The sequence below is a fragment of the Equus asinus genome, chromosome 4 (genome assembly GCF_041296235.1).
Source record: "Equus asinus isolate D_3611 breed Donkey chromosome 4, EquAss-T2T_v2, whole genome shotgun sequence".
Lineage (NCBI taxonomy): Eukaryota > Metazoa > Chordata > Mammalia > Perissodactyla > Equidae > Equus > Equus asinus.
The window spans coordinates 94,147,575-94,169,742 of NC_091793.1; the positions used below are offsets into that span (position 1 = coordinate 94,147,575).

Sequence of the window (22,168 nt, forward strand, 5' to 3'; positions counted from 1 at the left end):
AAGCAAAAGGAACTGTGCATAATACTGCAGTTGATAAAGTTGTTTCCTGAGGGGTATAGATTAACAATTCTGAAATCACTGAACGTATATACTAGAATTGAACAGTTAAGTAAGTGGACAGCATATGATGGGAGCCAGGTTCTCCACTGTTGGAGTGGAAGGATACAGATAAGCAAGGGGAGAAGGCTGGGACCATCCATGCAGTGATGGATCAGAGTCAGAGACATCAGCATGAACTCAAGTGTAGCTTGATAGAGATACACATGGTTATATAGAGAAATTTTTATAGATATGTGTATATACACACAGATATTTTCTTGCTCACAGCTGAGGGCCTAGAAATAACACCATCTCAGTAGCCACAAATGCACCTGGTACCCAGGCCTTGTTTTCTAATACTATCCTCTAATAAAAGGGCACCTTGAGGAAATGGCTGATTCTAGGACTGGGGCAGGAAATATACAAGATGTGTCTGGAGCATCGTATAGTGCCAGAAAGTAAAAAAAAACCCACAATGATGGGGGGAGGGATGTGTCAGAAGGACACAGGAATAAACTGGAAGAGCTCCTAATGGCTAGAGTTGGAACAATTTGAGCAATAAAATAAAGTCGTATTGGAATATATTCCAGAATATAAAATAAATATCCATGAGTCTGTAGTGATAAAAATAAATGATTGACTAAATAAATAAATGGATGAGACAAATCTCCCACGTGGAGGAATTACAAACAATTTATGCAGGTACTTCCTTCTTAAGGAGAAGTATAACTTCTCCCTCCTCGTGTTGGCTGCACATAGAGAATGCCTTCCAAAAAGTACAACAGGGAAAGGGGGAAGTGGAGAAACCTGACAGACACTACGTCAGCTGGCTGATCAAGATCAACAAGAACAGGGGCCGGCCCAGTGGCGTGGTGGTGAAGCTTGCGCACTCCACTTCAGCAGCCTGGAGTTTGCAGGTTTGGATCCCCTGTGCAGACCTACACACTGCTCATCAAGCCACACTGTGGCAGCATCCCACATACAAAATAGAGGAAGATTGGCACAGACGTTAGCTCAGGAACAATCTTCCTCACACACACACACACAAAAAGATCAACATGAACAGTGATCAGAGTGATAGTAGATCCACTTGATGTAAGTGAGGAGAAGGGCACTTTACCTTTGTGGCTTTCTTTCCCCAAATCCATAACCCCAGTCTCATCAGGAGGAAAATGTCATACAAATCCCGATCAAGGGACAGCCCACAAAATATATGACTGGTACTCCTCAAAACTGTCAAAGTCATCAAAAACAAGGAAAGTCTGAGAAACTGTCACAGCCAAGAGGAACCTAAGGGGAGATGATAACTAAATGTAATGTGGCATCCTGGATGGGATACTGGAACAGAAAAAGGGCATTCAGTAAAAACTAGGGAAATCTGAATAAAGCATGGACTTTAACAATAATGTATCAATATTGGTTCATTAATTGTGAGGTGTGTGGTTTATAGTAAGATGTTAATAATGGGGAAACTAGGTGTAGAACTCTCCATACTATCTTCACAGTTTTTCTGTAAATCCAAACTATCCCCAAGTAAAATTTTATTTTTAAAAATTCTAGAATTTTATAGCTGGAAAGGAACTTAGTATCAATCTAGAACGAACCCCACATTTAGCAAATTAGGAATCTGAGCTCAAGAGAACGAATTGCTCTAGAGCAAGTGGCCACCATTATGCTGTGCTTTCGTTCCTAAAACGTTGACTCCTGCTGAAATTGCTTTGTCAGAGAAGATACTCTCTTCATAAACTTTATTCTGTCGCTTAATAAGTACGTTTTGTTAAGCGCTTCCTACAGTTGAAATCTTGTCTGAGATGCTGTTAAAAAAAAAAAAACATGATTTGCAGAACTCACAGAGCTCAGAATCATAAGATGATGGTGTGTTTCATATTTTAAAATCAAATCATAACACATTCTGTCTCGGGTCCATGCATCTAGCAGAATATTGTTTGTATTTTTAAGTTATGAGCATACAAAAGCACAGTAGTGGCACGCGTGCTTAATTGCATGTATAGGTTTGTGTAATTAGCCTTTACATTTATGTCCAGACAACCCCAGTGTAAATTTTCTGAGTTTTTGTCTTGGAGGATCTACTTTGTCTTGTTCTAAACAATTTCTCTAGAGTTGTCTGTCCTCCTCCCCACTCCCCCAAGGCTCTGGTTCAGACATTGAAAATCTGTTCAAAAGGCACATAACCCATAGAGCTTTGGGATATTAAAGATTATTACAACTTCAGAAATTAGAAAAAAATGTTGTTATAGTCTATAAAACCCTAAAGAAACTTATATGCTATAAAACCCAGTGAAAATGCTATTCTCTGGGTACAATTTTAAAGGGTACAAATGATTCAGATGGTAATGAAAATAAATTTTAAAAATCTAAGTTTTAAGTAGAATTGTGTGAAGATGACTCACATCTTGTAAATGAGGAATTATATTGAGAAACTATTAGCTAATTTAAATTTTTTATTCTGTTATTTCTTTTACCAGACAAATTTCTCATTTTTGCTGTGATAACAAACAACCCTAAAATCTTAGTGGACCCGTCACCATGTAGCCCATGGTCTGGTCCAGGCTGTGGCTCTGTTCCCCTTTTCTTCCCATTCCCAGGCCCAGTCTGAAGAAGTAGCTCCGATATGAGACATACTAGCTGTGAAGAGGGTAGAAAAGAGAGCTACAGGAATTTCATGATGCCTCTTTAAGCTTCTGCTTCGATGTGAGCATCTGTTGTATCTACTCAGATGCCATTGGCCAACACATGCCATGCAACCAATCCCCAAATCCCTGAAAGAGATATACTACTCCAGGAGTCAAGGGCATGGATAGATATGTACTATCCTCTTACAGGAAAGGATGAGAGTAGAAAACGACAAACAATACAACCTTCCACATGAAGGATAACTTACTTAACTAGACAGTTATGAAATCTGATCACCTCTGTCCTTCATCACCTTCATTCTGCCATTTTGGGTGGTTGTCATAAATTATGCTAATTCTTTCTATAATGTTTAAATGTTACATATTAGTATTCTTCTAGAAGTTCAAATTAAGGTTCTGAATGATGTAAATTAAATTCCAAATAATATTCAAATTCTAGTTTTTCTAATTTTCTGTCCCCAGTGAAGAACATAGGCTTATAGAGATTCAAAGTTGGAAGAGAACTTGAATGAATCTATATTAGTGGTTCACAACCAGTAGAAACATGTAAGTGTGGGACATGGAAGTCGAGATATCCAGTATTGTCTGGGCCATCACATAGAATTTGCTTTTTCCTTAATTCCCGTATCCTCTTGCAATGTCTCTTGCTAATGTCACCTGCCCGAGTATCTCACTGTGACCTTTCAACCTTCTAGGTGACTCCTTTGTATACTGAGCGTTTTTCACAACCACTCGCCCCTCCTCCAGCCGTGAGCAAGGGTCTGTGACATAGTTTCCTGCCACAAGCCAGAAACTACCTCTGCTTCTGTTGCTTCTACCTCTGCGGCCATCCCTGGGCTCAGAATGGAGAAATGAGCATGCTGTTCTGGGAAGCATCCATGAGTTATTATTTGATGAGCACTGGAGACACTAAGATATATTTTTTTAAAAAGAGCCATTGGCCTTCTTGACACTTAGACAAGACCCTAGGCCCCTTTGTTTCTTGATATTTGTTAAAATAATGCCAAATTCCCTGCATTCTAAGATAACCTGGAGTTTAATTCATTGATCGAATAGCTTTAAGGGAGTAAAATGAAAACCTATAATACATGCTCATCCACTATAAAATACATCCTGATTTCACACATTAAAATGGAATGACGATGATAAACAACGAGCACAAGAAGAAAGGGTCAAAGAAAACTCACATTTATTGAATGCCAGGCACTGTGAGGATCCTATGCAGCTCTCTGCTAAATCCATTTTACTCTTCATTCCACAAACATTTTATGTACCTATGCTAGGCCCTGGGAATACACCAATGACTAAAACACAGCTCCAAGTTCCAAAGGATTTTAAGGAGCCAGTAGGGGTAGGAATGCTTTCAGATACAAATAGCAAAACCTCACCAACAGCAGTCTAGACAAACAGGGGTAACACATAAACAGTTTATGTTTTTCACATCTGAGGACGTCCACAGGAAGACAGTGAAGAACTGGTATAGCCACTCAAAGTTGTCATCAAGGAGCCAGGTGACTTTATTCTTCACGAGCCATCTTAAACCTTCTTCCTCCTGGTTGCAATACAGTTGCTTTATCTCCCAACATTGCATCTGCCTTTTTTTTTTTTTTAAACATTGGCACCTGAGCTAACATCTGTTGCCAATCTTTTTTTTTCTTCCCAAATCCCCCAGTACATAGTTGTATATTTTAGCTGTGGGTCCTTCTAGTTGTGGCATGTAGGACGTCACCTCAGCATAGCCTAATGAGCAGTGCCATGTCTGTGCCCAGGATCCAAACTGGCGAAACCCTGGGCCACTGAACCAGAGCATGCGAACTTAACCACTCGACCACGGGGCCAACCACTCGGCCACAGGGCCAACCCCTCAGCCCGAGGGCCAACCACTCGGCCACAGAGCCAGCCCCTGGATCTCCCTTCTAAGCAGGAGGGGGAAAAGCCAAAAGCCTTTTCTTTCATCCTAGGAAGCTCTGCCCAGGAAATTTGATCCATATCTCATTGTCCAAAATTGTGTCACGTGGCCACTGCTGGCTGCAAAGAAGTCTAGGAAAGCAACTACTATTATCTTGTTCACTGATTTCTACATAGAGGAATATAAGATGGCTGGAAATGCATGTTGAATGAGCCAAACTATAGTATCTGACACAGACACAGATCATTCCAAAGCAACATGGCAACCACTATAATATAATTACAAGATGCTACAGAAGCATGGCATGGTCTGGGGGCCAGAATCAGTGAAATTTGGGCTGACACTTGAAAATACAATTCATTAGATGGACAGAAGCATTTCAGGCAGAGAAGACTAATAGGGCCAAACGCAGGTGCAAAAAGCAAAAGTGGCACCTGAGGAATTTTGGGTTTGGGGGTTGGAATCTAGCATCTATGTGAGAAAGTGGAAGAAGAGGTTAGAAGGCTACCAAAGGTGAGATCATGAAGACCCTAACAGGTGGTTCTAAAGAGTTTGGCTCTTATGCACAGTGTAACAGAACCCCGAGCTCAGGCTGCATAATTTTTCTCAGCAACTTTGGTTCTCGGAGAAACCAGGCTATGTGTGTGGGTCCTGAGTCCCTAGGCTTCAACTCAGAACTATTCTGCTAGTTCAAATCAGCCTCAACTAGTTATCACCTGCCATTTTCCTCAGAGGACTTCCTTGAATTTTGCTTTTTTCTATCCAGAAAACACAGAACTCTGTATGCTTCCTTAAGCTCCCGCTTTCCCTGATGTTGGAGCCCTCTTCTTCAGACTGTCAGAAAGAGCCAGTCTGTTTACATCAAGCTCTGGTCTCCTCAGCTCACCTGAGTGACAGAGCTAATTGTACTACAATGTACACATTCAGTAGATCCAGCCACTATTATGCTCTTCCCTACATGAGCATTCTCACCTCTGAAGGCACTTTATACCCATGTGAGCCCAAATCTCAGTGATTTGTGGGAAAGGAAGCTGTTACAGAATATTACCCGACAATCTTAATACACCAATTACGTCTAGGTAATAGTCACACTAGTATAGTGGGGAAAAGCACAAGCTTGAGTATCAGATAGACTGGTGTATAATCCCAGCTTTGCCACTTACCGGCTGTGTGACCTTGTGAAGATGACTAAACCTCTTCACCTACCTCTCGACCAAACAAGTGTTATGAGAATTCAGTGACAATGTACATGAAAATGGTTTTCAATCAAGTCAAAGTGCAACATCTGATGTTACACACCCAGTTAGTGCACGGCGAAGCTGCAAACACAACTCAGGCTTGGAAATTCAAGTTCTTAGCACCCCCAGCATATAATAATTATGTTATTGAATGAATGAATTAATGAATGCTACTAAATCTTTAATTTTTTTCATTTGTTTCAAAATAGAAGAGACAGGTGCAGTTTGAAGCTTTTATCCCCATCTCCACTTCCAGGGCCTTCTCTGACTCTCCTAAGGTTTAAAAAAAAAAAAGATGTCCCAGTTTCAACAATCAGGTCAGATGTAAGTATACTGATTCTAGCCTTTACTGACTAAAAATTATAGTATGCTTGTATTAGAGGATCTTAACAAGAGCTTATCTGACCATGGAATAGCAACAGACCAATTTTTTTAATTTACTTACCAGGCGCACAAACAGTAACACTAGATTGTAAACACCCTTGGACAGGTCTGTCTCTGTGGCAGACACTATTGAATGGCTCATTCTACATTCATTCTGAATCATCTTCTCCCCTGCCTTCTCTATATATAGAGGCTAGAAAGCAAAATAACTACTTTCCCAGACTCATTGGCCACGAAGGGTAGCATTTTGACACAGTTCTGACCAATGACATGTAGGTGAAAATCTCTGGGGGGGGGGTTTCCCAGGGAAGAAATATGGTAAAGATTATTTTTGGCTGGTGTTCTAAGTCCTATTTTTCTATTTAGACAATGTACTTTTCACAACACTTGACTGAAGTTACTTGGAGGGAAAAAAAATCCATGTGATAGCTAAAAACCATCTCAACATTGACAGCCAACATAGCTGTTCATGGGATATCTATTCACTGCTGGGACCTGTATGGTAACGAGGTAGCACTGACTCACCTTAAGGTATGTGACAAAAGAGATCAGATGAGGACAAGGCGGTCACCTCTTAGAACTGCAACCCATACAGCTATGGGGTTGATGCATCGCAGCTGGACTTGGGTCCTAGCGCTGACTACCATTAGAGGATGTAGCAGTGTCAAAGAGTAGCAGGTGAAAGAACAGTCTCTTCAGCAAACAGTGCTGGGACAACTGGATATCCATACACAAAGGAATGAAGTTGGATTTCTACCTCACACCATGTACAAAAATTAACTCAAAATCGATCAACAACCTAATTACAAGAGCTAAAACCATAAAAACTCTTAGAAGAAAACAGGAGAAAATCTTAATGACCTTGGATTTGGTAATGGATTCTTAGATATGGCAACAAAAGAAAAAACAGATAAAACTGGACTTCAAAATTAAAAATGTTTGTGTTATCAAAGAACATCAAGAAGTGAAAAGACAACCTACAAAATGGCAGAAAATATTTGCAAATCATGTACTATCGAGTAAAGGTTTAGTATCCAGAATATATAAAAAACTTTTACAACTCAACAACAAAAAGACAAACAACCGAACTGAAAAATAGGCAAAGGACTTAACAAACATTTCTCCAAAGAAGATATACAAATGGCCAAGAAACACATGAAAAGATGCTCGGTATCATTAGTCGTCAGGAAAACGCAAATAACCACAATGAGGTACCACTTCACATTCACTAGAATGGCTATAATTTTTAAAAATAGGAAATAACAAGTGTTGGTAATGATGTAGAAAAATTGGAACCCTCACGCATTGCTGGTGGGAATGTAAAATGCTTCAGCTGTGAAAGTTTGGCAGTTCCTCAAAAAATTAAACATAGAATTACCATATGACCCAGTTGGTTCCACTCTTAAGTATATATCCAAAAGAACTGGAAACTAGTACTCAAATACATGTACACACGTTCACAGCAGCATTTCATAATAGCCAAAAGCTGGAAACAGCCCAAGTATCCACAAATAGATAAATGGATGCACCTCATATCTGTGGTATGTGTGGAGATGAACTTCAAAAACATCATGCTAAGTGAAAAAAGACAAAGGGTCTAATGTTGAAACTAGAGGTGGTGTTTGCACATTGTGAAATGTACTAAATACCACTGAATTGTTCAATTTAACATGGCTAATTTTATGTTATGTGATTCCACCTCGATTTTTTAAAAAAGGTAGCTGGCTCCCTAGAACAAAATGTAATCAGTAGAGGTCATTGACTTGTTGTAAAGGTATTGGAAAGACTTTATTTTCCTCATGAGGATATTAAATTATGTAAAGTAAGAACAAAACTAAAGTCCATTATTCAGTAGCCTTGTGGGGAATATTTATCCAGTTTTCCTGTTTCTTCTTCTGTTCCTCTGCTTGCCTTTGAACATTTCTCCTTTAGTTCAATACCCACTACTCAAGATGGGCAGGAGAGTGGATAGTAAATGCACAAGTTATAATCTTGCTAATACCTCTGGCATAAAGAAATCAATTATTGAAAGGTAGATGTGATGTTAAAATCAGTAGAGGCCAGCCTGGTGGCATAGCGGTTAAGTTTGCGCACTCTGCTTCGGTGGCCCGGGGTCCATCAGTTCAGATCCTGGGCGCAGACCTATGCACCACTCATCAAGCCATGCTGAGGCAGCGTCCCACATAGAAGAACTAGAAGGATGTGCAACTGGGAATACAACTATGTACTGGGGCTTTGGGGAGGAAAAAGAAAAGAGCAAGATTGGCAACAGATGTTCGCTCAGGGCCAATCTTCCTCATCAAAACAAAAAAATCAGTAAAAACAGGATTATGGGATTAACAGCAATCCTAGTTTCATTTATCTGTGCAATTTCATTATAGTTTAGAAAAGATAATAGAATACTGTTGCTGGACTACAGACATTTGTCTTAGAACTCTTGTGACAATTTTAAGCAATCTTACAAAAGTTCAGAATGCTTGGTACTCAGATTTCGCTGTACACTTTTATCCATGTGTATTAGTTTCGTAGGGCTGCCATGACAAAGTACCTCAAACTTAGTGGCTTGAAACAAACGTGAATTTCTTCTCTCAGTTCTAGAGGCTAGAAACTTGAAATCCAGGTGTCAGCAGGGCCACATTCCCTCTGAAGGCTCTAGGGAAGAATCCTTCCTTGCTTCCTCCAGCTTCCGGTGGCCCGAGCAGTCATTGGCTTGTGGCAGTATAACTCCAATCTCTGCCTCATCTTCACATGCCTTGTTTGCTGTGTGTCTGTATAGTCTCTTCTTATAAGGACACTAATCACTGGATTTAGGGCCCACCGTAAATCCAGGATGATCTCACCTCGACATCCTTAACTGATCACATTTGCAGACTCTTTTTCCAAATAAGGTCACATTCTAACATTCTGGGTGAACATGAATTTTGGGGGGACACTATTCATCCTACTATACTAGGTAAATAATAGTTTCTCTTTTTTACACAGTAAGGTTTTTAAAAAAACTCTAATTCAAATTTAGCTCGGTAAAATTAGAATAATTCTTCTGAGGAAAACTTTAAAAAATAAATCTTTAATCTTCAAAAGAAACTAAATTAAACTAACAAAATATAATCAAATCCCTAGAATTGAGTCCTCCCTTTATTGACTAAAACTGATGGAAGTAAATAACAAAAATATCTTTTGACAGAAAGAAAGCATGATAGATTGGTGCTATATTATTTATAATGTGTTACTTACAAAAATAACTTCAGCTTTCTCCTCATGACGACAATTCAATAAATCCTCTCCTAGAAGTCAGGAGCCTTAACACTTCACGATTTTTTTTTTTTTTAAGATTTTTTCCTTTTTCTCCCCAAAGCCCTCCAGTACATAGTTATATATATTTTCTTTTAGTTGTTGGTCCTTCTAGTTGTGGCTGGTGGGACACCACCTCAGCATGGCCTGATGAGCGGCGCCATGTCCACACCCAAGATCTGAACTGGTGAAACCCTGGGCCACCAAAGCAAAGCATGCGAACTTAACCACTCAGCCACGGGGCCGGCCACAACACTTCTGATTTTCACTAAGAAAAACTTGCTCTTTAATCCCTGAGCCATAATTTTTTTAAACATTTAAAATCAATTTTTAAAAAATTTGGAAGATAAAACTTTACAAACATCTTCAAAATGTACAGTGAAATTTGTTACGTGGTCAAGAATCAACTACTTGAAATAGCATAAGATGACAATGTACCTACAAATAATTTCAAGTCCTAATTGATAAATATTATAATTATTTAACATTCAGGTAATTTTATAAATGAATTACCAAATTACAAGACAATGTTGGTAGACTGTACATTTTCCAAACTATAAGAACATATCCCACTTCATATGTTTAACACCCAGGGGAAATTTTTTCTATACTAATGAAAACTAATTTTACTATAAATTTTAGGGATTCTTTCTAATGTACCGAGATTCCATATGAAAAAGCAGAAATTATTTTTGTTTTTTATATATAAAAGTATGAACCGAATGTAGACATCTGATGTTAGACAATTCCTTTGGCAGAAAACATTTAATTATAAACAGGCCTTAAAATAAATACAATCCACAAGATCATGGAAAAGAAACAAAAATAACAACCTTGCATTTCTTATTAACACCAAAAATATCATCTCAGTAAACAGATTTAATAACATTTTTATATTATCGACAACCTGCAACACAAAATTCATTACAGTATGGCAAAAATAAAATTATTTTTAAGTTAAGAGGGAGAAGAAACTTCTGGATGTATAAAATTTCACTGATAAATGTCAATATACACTATTTATACACGTGGCGCATGTTATATAATTCCAAAACTACATTAGGTGAACTTAACTTGCTGATCCCAATTTAGCGGGTGTGCAGTATTTATACTATTTCAGAGACTTATGCAGAATTAGGCTTTTATAATTCAGATCACAGTTATACATGAAATATGTACACAAACATTAAAATAAATGTTTATTAAATATTGCTTGAGAGAAAAGAATGTAAGATTTTCCATATATAGCAAACAAGAGCAGTTTGCAATGTATTTTGTTTTGTTTTCTTAAGGAACAGAAGATTTGTTTCCAAAAAAGTAAGGCGCCATTTTAGATTTTTTTCGTACGCATATAATTGAATTTACATAGAAGGAAAATACAAGATGAAAAACAGAAGAAAGACATTAAAGGTTATTACTTTCTATTTACTTGTCTCTGAAATAAAACAACGGCAGAAACTGGGCTTTCAAATACTGTTTGTTTTCCCCTTTAAACGCAGACCAAGTAATATGTAGACTATTTTTTTGTAGGACAGTTTCTTTGAAAAAGGAATATACTTGTAATCAAATTTCTGTAAATAGATAAATGACAAAAATTTCCAGATCACTGTCTTCAAATGGATTTTCAGTAGAAAGATTAAGGGCTTTCTTTAAAAAACAATATAGAAATCTGGTTTCCATGAAAGTATCTTTTTAAAAACCACACTTATGGCCATTTTTTCCCCAGTCTGAATATCATGTATCTGTAAGCATATGAATTTGCATTTTCTATTTTGTGTCATCTAAAAATTTGTTAGATGATGCAGCACTGTGCAAACTTTTAGGAGAGAAAACAATCTCTATTGGTTTACTACCTAATTCCTACAGTATGTGGACTCTATTAGCACTATAAACTAATTTAAAATGTAGGCTTCAGAAAACTGCCCCGATAGCTCCCTATCAATCCATTGCCTACTATTATTCCACAAGCTCAGAATTACTTCTGAAAGGAATGGCCAAATTTTTCAACAGCCTAGCATAGCAGTGGTACTTGAATCACCTCTTTAAAGAAACAACACATCAACAAAGACATTTATCACCCATGCTTGGTACACATCACATCAAATTATTAGGAATGTCTCATGGCTCAAATTCACATATTATCCCTACAGAGCAAACGCAGCATCTCTGCACACCACACTGCAGGAAGGGAAACACATGGACCATATCATTAGAGAATGGCCAAAGTCACTTGAAAAGGTCTTTAGTGGCAATTCTAAATACCAGGGACCCTTGTAGGAAAAGAAATGTCTTTCTCCAGGGAATGGAAATGTCTTGTGGGGCATTCCTTAGCCCACTGTTGGTGTGACTGGGGGACTAGCTAAATGCTTTCTCACACATCTGCATTTTCATGGTCCTCAATATTAGTAGCAGAAAACATTTTTGTTCCTTCCAAATTGCTCCTGCTTCTGTAGACAATTATATGCTAATTATTACTCAAGATAACACTGAGAACAAAACTGACAGTACTGCAAACACAACTGCAATTTAAGGAGCCAAAAGGAAATATGTTGGCAAGCTAAATGCTTACACAAAAAATGTTCGCCTTTTAAAATAACGGTGTGTGGGAAACTCTGAAAAAAATATGCAGACGAAAAATATTTAAAGGTTTTAGTGCTCTCCCAATTATGACGTTTCAGGGGCAAACACTCATTTCTGTAAAGTAACATTTTAACACTCCTATCTCATGCTGTTTAGTGTCATAAGGCTACTTATAGGGTGTCCAGATTTGTGTAGAGAGATTTAAAAGTAAGACAAAACTAACTGGAAGCAACTGGAAGCTGCCTCTAATCAACAGTTTGACTTCAAACAAATTGGACTGAAAAAATCATTTAATGGCCTAGTAGATTAAGATACGTTTTTGTGCTTTATTATTCATGGTCCTTTCAAGAGGAGAAAAAAAAATTTTTTTTTTTAATATTTCCAGATTAGAATCACAAGGGTCAAGTAATACACTTATGAAAGATTTCAAGAAAATGCTTGGTTTGTTTCTAAAGAAGAGGCTGCTGATGGTAATTTGTTTGCTGCTGTGCAACTGAATGAGCTGGAACTGTCACGGGAAAGCCTGCCAGTTGCGGCAAATTGGAAGTAGTGTTCTGGTAAGATGACATATCCACAGACATCCCCATCTGCTGTGTGTAAGCAGCTGTACCAGTGGCTGATTGAAGGTTAGAGTTCTGGTTCATATAAGTAGTATTGGAAACAGTGTCTTGTCCAGTGCTACAAACAAAATTAAAAAAATATATATTTACTTGCATTATCTAGTTATGGTCAGAGATCAATCATCATGAGAAAATAAAAATGCCTTTTCCATTCTGATTATGATTTAATCATTGCAGCTATCCAATGCTGTTACTGTTAACTTTTACATTTGGTAAGAAGTACTCAAAAGAAACAAAATATAAGATTATAAGGTCTATTTAACTTTGTTTTCTCCAAAATCTCTCACCGAAAACATTTAAAAATCCGTTGAGGAGATGCAGACTGTGTCTGACAGCGGTATCCTTGGCCAGTCGCAATGAGAAGGGAACCCCAGCCCAAGTACATCTTCAGCCCCTATTTTCCCTTCCCCATCTCTCAATCCAGCACAGAGGAGACTACCTCTTCTCCACACACTTTCCTTACACTTTCCTTTGGTAGGGGCACTTTCAAAGCTGCCTGATAGTCAGCTTAACTTGAATCCCTATGTAAAAATAATAAAGGTAGGGAGAAGAGTGTAATGCACATAGGACCCTGAATCTACCCTCAAGATAGCCCTGGCCTATAGTTTACTTATATAATACCATACAGAAAAAAAACCCAAAGTTAAAAAATCACACCTAATCGCAGGACTGCTGCTTTTTCTTGTAATTACTATAGCACGCATTTCTCTTAAAAGATATATAATTTTAAATTACACCAAATACATTGCTTACAATAGGAGGATTAATGTCTACACTACTCCAGTTTTGTCTCTGTAATTCCTAATGTCACCTAGAATAACAAAATTTTACATTTTAATTGAACACCAATATGCACAGTTTTAATTTTCAGTTAATATCTAAAATTTATACTCATGGAATTTAAGAGTGGGAAGAGACCTTAGAGATCACCTACACAAGACTATATTGAATGAACATTTTGTGTAGTTAAGCAGTTAATAGAAGGCAAGAATTAAACATGATTTTCAGAAAAGAGATGTTAGTATAAAAAATTAGACTACAAATTCCACGGCTCATGCAGACTTCTTTGTAAGAGTCAAACTAACAACACCTTTCTGATTTTTTGGAGTGCATGCAGACAAGTATGTCTGGGACCACTCTGCTAGGCTGATTATAGCAGAGTGCCACATATATCATGGGCTTGGTCTCTGTTAGGAGCAATTCGCTTTATTTTGTTGCAGGGACCCAGTTTATAAGCAGGTCTGGGCAACCAACCCAGTCTAGGTAGCAAAGCACCATTCTGACTTCATGGGATTATCAATGGGTAGTTCTGTAACTTCTTCTCAATAGTAAAAGATGGCACAATTACTACAAAGAGAAGGTCTGTTTATTCTTATTCTGAAAGTCTGCGAAAATTAATGTATATAATTACAGAATTAACGCAGCTCCTACACTTACCTTAAATACGGAGTTTGAGCAGGCTGTGTTGTCACTGAGGAATTCACATTTGGAGGCAGAGATCGCAGTGGCCCAATCTGATCTGGTCCTAGGCTGTAGCTCTGGGCAACAGTGACTTGGTGAATGCCTTGACCCATATAATTTCCACCATGTGACTGAACTGGGTATGTCTATTAACCAAAGAGAAAAGGTTGACACTCTGATCTCCCAAACATCTGCCTAACAATATATTTAAAACTTTAAAAGTCTTAAATGAAATAAAGTGTTACAGTTCTTTGGGGAGCAATCTGGTTCCACCAATCTATCCACCCCAGCATATAAAGTGGAGAACTTCCAAATCACAGTGCCAAATCTATGGAAACTAACGATTTACTCAGTTGTTCTTTTACTGTGCAGGGAGTTGAAAGGAAGGTGGCGGTGTATTTTTAAGTAGTGGGTTGGAATCCATCAGGTTGCCCATTACTCAGTAACATGTCTTGCTGTAGAGCCGCAGAAAACGATATACTCCCTGAAGGGCAGCCCATCATCACCTCAAGTCACCATCAGAATGATGACCTTCTTCACTCCCATCCCGGGACAACTTACTCAACTCCTTCCGAAGAATGAAACTTAGGAGAATAAGTTGAAGAATAAATAGTATCAAGACAGAGTGCAGGCCCTCTCTGGCAACATCTCCCTTACTTCCTACCTTTAGGACAGATAACACAAAAGTAAAGAAGGACTGTGGGTAAAGAAAAAGATGTATCCTAAAGAAACAGCAAAATGGTCTAAGTCTCTGGATATTTATATGAGCCCTACTTAATTTTCAGGGAAACATCTCCTTACGGACAGGATCTACCATCTGCCTACCAAATAGAGCATTCAAAACAATGCACTTGTTTAAAAAATATCATATAGTAACTATCATGGCTCTTGTTTTAAACTAAGCTATTTTAAAAAGCAAAGACCAGTGACGTGAAAATTTAGAATGCTAGAAATGCCAAGTCAACTACATTAAGTGCAACCATATCAGCTCCTTAGCAGACATGTAACAACCCAGTGACAATAGGCTGAGACTTTGGGAAAGGACCTCTTCTGAAGTTTAGGGTTCTTGAGTGGCCTTTACAGATACAAGTAATGGTGTGTTACTCCAACTTCTTCTAGTATGGATTTGTTTTTCAAATTAGAATAGGAACTTTGAATATTTCAAATGCTATTATGCATGAATAGTGTAGATGGAAGTTAGGTGAAGAATCAAACTGATAGCTAACGTTTTAAAGAAATAAGTTGTGCTTAGCAAAACAGATTGTAAATAGTATACAACACAAAAACCTGACATAGGAATGACAAATAACCCTTTAGAGACACACAAAGAAGCAAATATAACATACAGTTCTATCATACAATGGTACAGACATTTCTACTTTGTTTCATTTTCACCACAGCAGCAAAATAACTCTTTGAAAACAAAAGCAACATTGAATAAACTCCTGCTGTCTTTTGCACCTAGAAATCCTTTCTACCCTCATATGTAATGACTCTTTCAGCATTTTCAAAAGTTGGGGCATGGCATATTTGATAAACGCATCTTGTCTGATGTGACAGTTACTATAGTAACCATTCTTTTTTTACTTAACGATTATGTTGTGTCAAGTCATCTAGACCAGGCACCCACATTCTAGCTTTTCTCCTTGGTGTCTCCTTCACACACTCCTTTAAATACCAGTTTTCATAAATTAACATAAATTTTGTTCATCTAAGCTCATTCTGAATTCAATTGCTAACTGGCTGAAATTTGAAAAAAGTTTCAGGATACTGGATACTGATAAATCTAAGTCACTTCAGCTGTGAAGCACAGAGAAGGTGTAAAGTCCTGGGAAAAGATGCTGTTCATGAATGGCTTATGGAACCTGCACCTATAGGCCTGCATCATATCCTTGTCACACATGAATTTTTAACAATTTAAGTCATGCATCTAAGAAAAGAAAATATAAAGCATGATCTGAGAACAAAAGAAGTTCACTATCTAAGCCTTTTAATAATCATGTAAGTCAGAGAAATCTTGACAGAAATTTAAAAAATGTTAAGTCTTGCTTGTTGAGCAACAGCAGCATCAGTACCTCATCTGGTGTCAGGCACTGTCCTAAATTGAAGTATTAATACTTTACTTTTTTTTTCTGCTTTTTTCCTCCCCAAATCCCCCCATTACATAGTTGCATATTTTTAGTCTGGGTCCTTCTAGTTGTGCCATGTGGGATGCCGCCTTAGCATGGCCTGATGAGTGGTGCCATGTCCACACCCAGGATCCGAACCCGTGAAACCCCGGGCCCCCAAAGCAGAGCACATGAATTTAACCACTCGGCCACCACGGCCAGCTCCATTATACTTCATTCTTATAAAAAGGCTTTATATTTACACAAAGGATTTATGCTTTAAATTTACAAAAGCATATGAGGAACCAGATCTCCCCTCATGTATTTAATGTTCTCCTCATTCATGTTAAAAAGTGAACTAAAATGTATTTGTGAAATACCCGTATCTAATTTGTCCTGGTGAAAACTAATTGTTTAGCCAATATTTTCTTGATTATCAAAGATGAGTTTCATTATTTTATTCATGGATCATAGAAATTTTATTACTATGCTTTAAAACATTTTTTTTAATTTAAAACTTTTCATTTTGATAAACGTTCTCAAAAAACATGCTCACCTGCATTGGAACCCCAGCTGATGAAGGTGGGTAATGTGCGGGAGGATGAAGCTTTGAATAGACTGAATATACTGGAGCTTCATTGACCAATTTGTTATATAGTTCCAGAGCTTCCATGACTTTTACATTCAATTCAGACAACTCTGAATGCTTCCTGATATAGAAGGAAAGCATTTTAATATTCTTCAAAGTCAGCAACATAAATTATTTTTAAAATTTCTATTCATATCATAAAAGGTTCTTTACATATAATAATATTCACAAAGAGAAATAGGAGGAGGAATTATTTAATTCTTTGAATAACTAGGCTGATATGACTTCATAATATTAGGGAAAGTCCTTTCCATAGCTCATAAAATGCAATCAATTCACAATTTTGGTGTTAGGAGAATTTTGTTTCACATGTTATAGGTTTCTGTTGAAAACTCAATTACAAAAAACAATAATTTCTCAATTTAGGAGACTTAATTAAAAATCTTAGTAGAAGAAAGTACTCAGGGAAGTCCCAGAGCCTGGTATGAAGTATAATATGAGTGAAAGAAAAACACATTCACAAACAAAATCACACACATTTTCACTTGCTTATTCATGAAAGGATCAACTAAAAATAAAACAAAAATTATCCTTGAAAATGCAAATGAAAACAATGTATATATAAACCAGTCTCTACTGCTCTTTGTTTGTTGGTTTCTTTTGAAAAAGTGAGTGAAACCAGATACCTTATTGTATAATAACAAATACAAATAAGAGCATTTTCAAATTTGCCCAAGGAACTACAGAGTAAATCCTTCTGACTTGGTACAATTTTGTCTGTTCCCCTGGGAGTAATGAAGAACTCCCTTTGCAAATGCCAAGTTCATAAAAGTTAAGTGGCCACTTTCTCTGGCCTAAAGCACCCAGAAGCCTGTTTATTAAATGTAGCTCTTTTTATATACACACAAAGAGGCTGAAGAGACAAGAGGCAGAGGCAGGCAACCAGATACAAGGCTACCAAATAAATGACCTGGACTGAGTCTGATCAAGACTTGTCACCTTTTCTCTATTAGAATCTGCTCTGTCTGAAACAAACAAATGTGCTGTTTCCTTTCTTGCATGTGTCACTGTATAAAGGTCAAATTATTTTCAGAAATATCAGTTGTAAACTACACAGGAAGCTGTAGAAATTAGTGTCCATGCTAACAAATACGTGACTAAGAATTAGCCATAGGCATTTGGTCCACATAACCCAGTAGACTAATGAAATACCAGGAGAACACAGAAGGGCAGATGAGTCTGTTTGAAATCACCTTCAAAGATTTCAGACATAACTCCAAAGCAATAACAAATTTTTACCGAACTGTGACCAACACTATACTAGGACAAAGAAAATTAAGCAGAAGTTGTCTCACTCTCCTTCAAAGAGACCACAATCTACTGTATCAGGGAGACAAGGCTACAAACACAAAAAACAGCAAATAATGTAAAACAGTATATAATTGAATGCAAAATTATGAAATAGGTGGGGAACAGAAAAGTTGAGAGGAGATTCATTTGGGTGGTGGTAGCATGAAAGGGCTTTATGGAGAAGCTGAGACTTAAGATGGCACCTGAGCAAGGATGGATAGGCCAAGCCAAAAAGGAAGACTAAGTCAGCTCAGTGGGACAGGCTAAATTAAGGCAGGCAAAAGGAATGAGAAGGGTACACAAGGCAAGAATGAAAAGGGCAATTTGATCAAGGTGGTAGAAAATGATTTTCGAAGGGCAGGAGGAAATAAGATTAGAGCAGTCTGGAACATAGTTAAGTTCAGACTATGGATTGCCCTTCAATAAATCTATCTAAACTTTGAGTCAATTTACATGTTTACCCGATATGATTTCTTAGTGTGATAAATGCTACAAAATTTCATTCTGTACAATGACAGCAAGAAATGAAATTTAAAATTTAATTTTCTGACAGTAAAGTTGTTTTTCGTATTAGAAAAAACAAACTGATGATGATCCATTCAAAAGGAGAAATGATATCTTATTCATCTCTGAATGTTCAACAAGGGTAAATAGTCAACAAAAACTTGTTGAAGAACAGCAAGCATTTTCCAGAACAGGAGCTGCATCTGCAGTCAGTGGCCGTGGGACAGAAAATCCCAGCTGGTCTATTTAGAAACTGAAATTGAAGAGAGAACTGGTTAACAGGTGAGCTCTCACTCTAACTCATATCAGAAATGGTCATTCTGATTTTTAATTGTTCTAGACCTTTTCTTTTGAAGATCTTTTTATCAACAAAAACAAGATTATACCATATCTTCTGCTTTTTTCACTATATAGTATGACATCTTTCCATGTCAATAGATATTTATCACTGACAATGCTTTATGTTGTAGAATGTGTGGATGTATAACTTTTTTAAAACCAATCTCACACTGAAAGACATTTTAGTTACTTCCAATTTTGCTGTTATAAAAAATACTGTGAAGAACACTCTGAGACCTAAATCTTAGGTACTTCTATGCATTTACTATGGGCCTGAAATTGGTAGGTTAAAGAATATAGACTATTTTTAGGCTCCAGAAAGATTTATAATAATTGGACTCCTTGTCACACCTCAGGTAATACTGACCATTCTCCTTTTCAATCTTTCCCAGTTTGATTATTCACTGACCATCAACATCCCTGCACTGAAAGCCAATGTAAGAGATGTATAAGTAGACATTTAATGCTTTCTCCAAAATAAGAACATTAAAATATGATGAAACCATCACCATCATTTCATTAACTGTGACAGGGATTTATTTTTCATTTCTGTAGAAAATACAAAGAATTTATAAAAAATGCCCCATAGAACCAAGATTCTAATCTTCAATGATGAGGAAAAAATCTTGCTGCTACTACCCTTCTCTGGTAATGGCAGGTAAGAAGCAAAGTAGTTCCTGTTCTTTTTGTGCTGTTTCACACAGTGGGTCAACAAAGAGAATCTAGAAAGGGGTGATGATGCAACACTAAAGCCTTATCTCTTGTCTTCCATTCACTATGGCTTCTCTCTCTGACTTCAGATAAAAAGCTCTGAGGAATAAGAGAACGGGGCAAAACTAAGTTAAAAGCTCAAACCCCTGAGAGTCTATGCTTCAGTGCTGATACTATTTCTAAGGAAGAGTAAGAATAGGTGGGATACTGAAATTAAAAGGACTACAGAAACACAAGGAAGAAAAACGAGAAGAGAAGGTTATGTGTGTTGGATTTAGCTTCACAAATACAAGGGAAATTTCATTTGAAAGCTTTACAAATGCTTCTCATCACATAACAAAAAAATGCTTGCCTAAGATCCCTATTTTTATTTTGTGCTCTATTCAACTTTATTCTTCATTACTCATTGTCCCTCAATTCCAGCCCAAGTAAGACAAAGACTGGCACCATGAGAGCAAGAGTCTCCGATTTTATGTACACTATCTTGCCACGAAAAAAAATTGCTACCAAAATAAAAAGTACTACTTTGCTATTAGTTTGTAAGAGTTCTGGAAACTGAGAAACAATCTCAACAGATTCAACAGTTCCACAAAAACTCCCTAGTTTAAAGTTCGCCAAAAAGAAGTAAACATAAAAAAACTATCCTTGTGATTCCCTGCATGAAGAATCTCACCTATCAATCTCTTCAAGTTTTTCATCTATCATTGGACCCATCTGTTGGCAGATATCTGTAAAGATAAAAATATTTTAAAACCTGGAAACTTAAACCAGTTTAAGTCAATTTCAACAATTCTCAACAATAGAGCACCAATGTGCAACACCATGCATAATACAAAGAGAATTAAGTTTGTTACAGAAAAGATTATAAAAGACCTAATTTTAACGCTATTCAGCACCAATACTAACATCATGTGACCAAAAGCAAAGGTGAAATCAAAACAGAAATCTCATGTTTTCTGGAAGTACTGGGTTTATAGACTGTGAAATCTGGAGTTATCTCAACATCTTAAAAATACCTAGAAAACTACTATTAGCTGAATAAAATGAACTTGAGTCACAGGGTATAAAGTATGTAATTACATACACATTAGATATGAACATTTTTCACTTAAGCCATTTCAAAATTAAACATTTTGTGTATTTCCAAATGTAAACACTGATACAATGAATAGCACGTTATTCTATATTCATTGCCAGACTTTCTTCTATAAAAAGACTTAAGATTTATCCATTTATCACAGAGACTTCCTCCCCAAGGATTATGAAAAGAGGCATAAAAACATTTGTTTCAATTGTCTCAGATTTCTTGGAGAGTAAAAAGACACATCAATATGCATCATATGACTATTATGAAGTTAACAGATCATGGATAATTCTGACCTTTAAAATCATAATAAAAGAGAATTAAAAGAGGAATGAAAATTTCTAACATTTTGACTCAATTAATTTAATATGCTGTTATTTCTAATTCTGTCCTTTTTTGGACTGCAAATCTCTTCAGCCAATTTCATCAGTAGTGGACTTCCTTCTTGAACAGGATAGGCAGGTTTATAACAACACCTTTCAAGCAAGACGTTTACTACTTTACTAGTAAGTCTGTTTCCCACCAGAGATTTCTATCTCTAGAAGCAAACACGAGGTAGAAGAAATTTAAGACATTATAAAAAGCTAAAATATTAAATGACAGTAAAGTAATCCCTAATATTCACTAAGTACCTTCTAAGTCCAAGAGGTCTTGGGAGTCTGGTTTTGAATCTGTTGGATCTATACTCTGGAGTACCTGCAGGGCTCTATCCATCTTATCCTACAAAAGTAACAGGACACTTCAAAAACTCAAAAGAGTTTTAATTTCAATGAATATAAAAATTACCCTTTCCAAGCATACTCAAGGATAACACATTTTAAAAGTCTTGATAGTTTAATTATTAACAAAAGAAGGACTCTACCTCATCTATATAAACAGGCTCGGGCTCTGATTTCTTAATTTCTTCCTCCTCATCATCAATTACATTCAATTTGTCCAGAGCTGCATGGAAACAAAGTAAACTTTAAGTTCCTCAGCATTTATTTTGGCATTTTAGTCATTAATTTATTCATAGCCTGTGATTATCCATAAGGAAAAAAAAAGATACCCTTTAAATAGTCATCACATTTCATATGTTTGTTCATTCATACCACAAATATTTATTTAGTCCTTACTATGTGCCAGGCATTGTTCTAGGCACTGGAAGTACACCAGTGAATAAGATAGACAGGAATCCCTGCCATGATAGAACTTAGTCTAGTGGAACAAGTAAGCAACATTAATGGGAACTGTCCTTATAGGCATTTTCCAGAAAACTAAGTGCTACTACTAGAGTGAATCAATGTACAACAAACTAGTCAGCTAAT

At 36.9% G+C, this 22,168-nt stretch overlaps 1 protein-coding gene across 1 annotated transcript in view; it reads right to left on the reverse strand.

Annotated features, from left to right (window-relative positions):
• Positions 1 to 10,261: 10,261 nt before the first annotated feature.
• STAM2 (signal transducing adaptor molecule 2) overlaps positions 10,262 to 22,168 on the reverse strand; it is a 42,401-nt gene continuing 30,494 nt past the window's right edge. Inside the window, exons 9-14 of the mRNA XM_014831231.3 lie at positions 21,724 to 21,803; positions 21,494 to 21,581; positions 20,451 to 20,505; positions 16,841 to 16,994; positions 14,153 to 14,322; positions 10,262 to 12,773 (exon numbers count right to left, since the gene is read on the reverse strand). Coding sequence (XP_014686717.1) covers positions 12,545 to 12,773; positions 14,153 to 14,322; positions 16,841 to 16,994; positions 20,451 to 20,505; positions 21,494 to 21,581; positions 21,724 to 21,803 — 776 coding nt within the window. The 3' untranslated portion in view covers positions 10,262 to 12,544. The remainder of the gene's footprint in view (positions 12,774 to 14,152; positions 14,323 to 16,840; positions 16,995 to 20,450; positions 20,506 to 21,493; positions 21,582 to 21,723; positions 21,804 to 22,168) is intronic.